At 41.0% G+C, this 4,063-nt stretch overlaps 1 protein-coding gene across 1 annotated transcript in view; it reads left to right on the forward strand.

Moving 5' to 3' along the window:
• The window catches only part of PROS1 (protein S), a gene marked incomplete at its 5' end in the record, with an annotated part of 23,916 nt that overhangs the window by 13,367 nt on the left and 6,486 nt on the right, over positions 1–4,063 (forward strand). The window contains 2 exons of the mRNA XM_010163061.1: positions 2,675–2,864; positions 3,907–4,063. The exon at positions 3,907–4,063 is cut by the window's right edge and continues 16 nt beyond it. Coding sequence (XP_010161363.1) covers positions 2,675–2,864; positions 3,907–4,063 — 347 coding nt within the window. The remainder of the gene's footprint in view (positions 1–2,674; positions 2,865–3,906) is intronic.

Here is a 4,063-nt window from a genome sequence, read left to right on the forward strand (position 1 = left end):
ACACCTTTATATGGAGAATGAATTAACTTGGGTTCCTACATACACTTGGAGGAAGCTGGAGTCATTTGAAAGGGGACAGGAAAGGGTAATGTGTCTGCAGTCAGTTTACAGAATGTCTTGTTGGTTGTATCATGTCCTTGAACCCCTCATCAGTATAGACAGCAGCTCTCACATGGCAAAAATAAAAGGTCAGCGAGTTCCTTACAGATACCTCAGAAAGAGGAAGGAGGAGGCAGGAGCAGCTGTGTCCCAGCCAGGAAACAGTGCACAGCTCAGGCAAGACCTGCACCATTGGCCTTCAGATGTGATCATATCTATGAAGAACAGAGTTGGAGTCCTCCATCACAGTCCTGATTGTGCTGGTTTTTAGCTGGGACAGAGCTGGGTTTCTTTTTAGTAGCTGGAATAGCGCCGGGGTTTGGTTTCAGCTGGGAATTGTCATGAGGGAAACACTGAGAACTTCCCAGTGTTTGTATTTTTGTCCTGGAAATTGAAGGACTTCATATTCATATTACAAGTGCACGACCTAAGGGGGTGAGGAATATTTAAATTAATAAACTAAATTGGCATTTGGCTCTGCCAAGGGGCTGTTCCATCTCATATCCAGTCATGTTTAGTATATTAATGAAAGTCTCTCCCTCTCTCACTCTCTCTGGCTTTCCCTTGGGCTCTCGCTCTTCTGGGATTGTGGTTTTGGTTCAGGATTGTTGCTCCTCTGGGATTGTTATCTGGGAATGGGCTGGGCTTGGTTGGTGGGTGGTGAGCAGTAGCACTGGGTATCACTCATTTGCATATTTTATCACTGTTATCATTATTATTTTATGTTTTATTTTATTTCCATTATTAAATGGTTCTTATCTCAACCTACAAGTCTCCCTACTCTCACCCTCCCATTCTCTCCCCTATTCCCTAGGGGAGGGGAGTGAGCGAATGGCTGTGTTTGGCTCCTAGCCCAGTGTAACCACCACACTGGTTACCAGTGCTATTGCAGGGAGAGGTGTATGGACTGGGAAAAAGAGTTCAGAGAGATCCAGACTTGAATGGGCAAAAAAGGAAGAGGATTGAGGGCAGGAAGTTTAATAGGCAGGAGGTCCCATTGGTTTGTGGACAAATGAGCAAAAAGATTGGCACTTCCTCATGACAGAAGCTTACTCCTGAAGGGAAGAGCAGCTACAGGGGAAGGTGGGAGATGGTGATACAGATACAGGAAGGCATTTAAAATTCTCAACATAAAGTTCAGATGTTATAGGAAAATAATTACTGTACAGCTTTTAATTACGTATGGGAATGACTTTTGTTTGGATGTTGCTTCTACTTCACTTCTGCTCTGGGTAGAAGCTGTGACTTGCTACACACATACTGCTGAGAAACCAAACCAGGCCAGTGCTTCCTTCCCCACCCCCATGCTTCCTTTCACAGGGTATTCCAAGGACACTGACAGAGCACAGCACCTTGTCTAGAGCTCTGTCAGTGTGATTTCCTTCACAGCTGGTAGAACAATTGCTAATGGCAGTGACCCCTTTATTACTCTCGGGCTGCTTCGCTACAGCAGCTGAAATTGCACCATCCCTTGACTTACTGACCGAACAATTTGAGGGTAAGAGCAGAAGCAGCTGTTGAGCTGGTGATCTCCAGAGCCTCAGAACCTTACAGAAGGACATAAATATTGAGAACTTTTTCCTCTGCCCCTATTCCAAGTTGACCAGGTATTAATGCTCTCCTGGAAGACCTTTCTAAGATGATAAATGTTTGGAGCTGTCTTAATAGCCTCCATGTAAGTACAGAACGATTTTTCTGTGGGTCTGCATGAGAGACAATGACATCTAGAGGACAAAGAACAAGACTGAGAGTGAAAGTGACCCGAGTTCTTAATTACAGCTCCCTTCCTTGTTTCTTTTGTTGTCTTCAGCAAATCGTGACTTCCAAATGCTTTGTTTTCTCCCTTCATCCTTAATCTATTTTATCTAGTCCAAAAGTTGTAGGAGACAAGGACTGATTTTTCACTATACTTGTACTCTCTCTCTTCCCCTGTACAGATACTATAATGTAAACCATAATTTTGCTACATGTACATGTTCACCCAACTGCTGAGATCCAGACAACAAATCCTCAAATTAGAGAATGACCTATAAAAGGCAGCAGTAACCAAAGCAAATTGCTACGTTATAATTGTAGAACAACACTTGGCAACCCCGTTGTGCTGAAGCACATCATCATAGATCATGTGCTTTTTCTGCATTGCACCTCCATGAAATGCTACAGGAATATTACATCTGTCTTCTAACTCACGGGGGTGTGATGTCCTTCGCATGTAAAGCTCATACCAGATTTGGGAGCTGAACCAAGGCTCTTTCAAATCCCAGCTCAGGGCGTTAATCTCAAAACTTTTTGCTGGATTCAGATGAACGAGGCCTACATTAGATCCTGCTTTTGACTAATTCTGTGTAAATAGCACAACTGCTCAGATACAGAGTTACCCAAAGGTTAATATCTATGAACTCTTTTTTTACCCTATGAATGAGTTGTCCTAGGCTGAATAGCACAACTGCTCAGATACAGAGTTACCAAAAGGTTAATATCTATGAACTTTTTTACCCTATGAATGAGTTGTCCTAGGCTGTACAGTATTTCATGTTTCCTGTCTTCTTATTAAGATTCCTTCTTCACAACTCAGATTTACAGCTGAATTTGATTTCCGGACATATGATGCAGAGGGAGTTATACTATATGCAGAATCCCTTGACACTACAGCGTGGATCTTACTTGCTCTTCGTGATGGGAAGATTGAAATTCAATTCAAGAATGAATTTGGAACAAAAGTCACCAGTGGAGGCAAAGCCATCAATGATGGACTGTGGCATATAGTAAGCTAGGTTTTCCTCTTCCCTTTCCTTCCTTTAACCTGCTATGGGAACATTCTATCTTGATAAGGTAAACTAAGCAACTCTTAAAAAAGTTTCAAATGATGCCCTCAAATCCCAGATTTAAAGATCAACCAAGAAATGCACAATACCTTACATCTGGGAAATTGTGGCAACTGTTGACAATCAAGAAAGAGCTAATTACCATTAGCTGGCAACAAAGGAATTATTCTTTGTAATCTTGAAAAACGAAGCAGCAGAATATTTAAAAGTGTGATTGCAGGGTCAAGTGCATAGTTATTAGATACTTTGCCTACAGAGCAAGTTTTACATTTGCTAGACTAGAAAATCCAACTTGTTCTTCAAGCTTGCATACCTGAGATGAAAGGCCTTGCTCACTTACATCATCTATAAATCACACCAAATTAACAACATCAGTCAGGGGATTTTTTTGTCTTTAAAGAGGGGCGAGAGGAGCTAGGATTCTGCATAGGCCTCCTGGTTCAGTTCAGTACAACTTCCTTGAGATTAAAAAAATCTACTTTGATGCCTAATAATAGCAGGAGAAAGTGTTGGACCTATTTTGTCTACATCCCATCTTAATATTTAGTCCTCTGTAGCAGGTTGCAGTGACATGGAGAACTGTATGCCAAATGTGGGTTGGATACAGAAAATGGTAGAAATCAGCTTCTTGCAAACTCTATAGCACATAAAGCAAACTAATCAGCTGCGTGGGTTTTCCCAGAGAGTAGGATGGATGGAGGTGGGGTGGAAGATCATCCTCTTGTGGGTGTCCGTGGATATGGACAGCTGTTGTGATTCAAGTTTAAATATGCTGTAAATATTGACTGCTTTAAAACTATTTTACAAGTTAGATATTTAGATAGCTATATGTATATTAAATATCTAGATATCTATGATATTTAGTTAAGATATTTAGAGAAAGGTTAGTAATGCTTCATACAGGTATATGTAATTAGTATTAAAAATCTTCTGCATGTTTGTGTGTGTGTGTATATATGTAATTATTTGTATTTAATTCTAGATATCAGTTGAAGAACTAGAACACAGCATCAGTGTAAAAATAGCTAAAGAAGCCGTGATGAGTATTAACAGCCCAGGAACTCTTTTTAAACTATCACAGGGTTTCTTGGAAACTAAGGTGTACATCGCAGGTTTACCTCGCAAAGTGGGCGACGCTC

The sequence above is a fragment of the Antrostomus carolinensis genome, unplaced genomic scaffold, assembly GCF_000700745.2.
Source record: "Antrostomus carolinensis isolate BGI_N321 unplaced genomic scaffold, ASM70074v2 scaffold12802, whole genome shotgun sequence".
Taxonomy (NCBI): domain Eukaryota; kingdom Metazoa; phylum Chordata; class Aves; order Caprimulgiformes; family Caprimulgidae; genus Antrostomus; species Antrostomus carolinensis.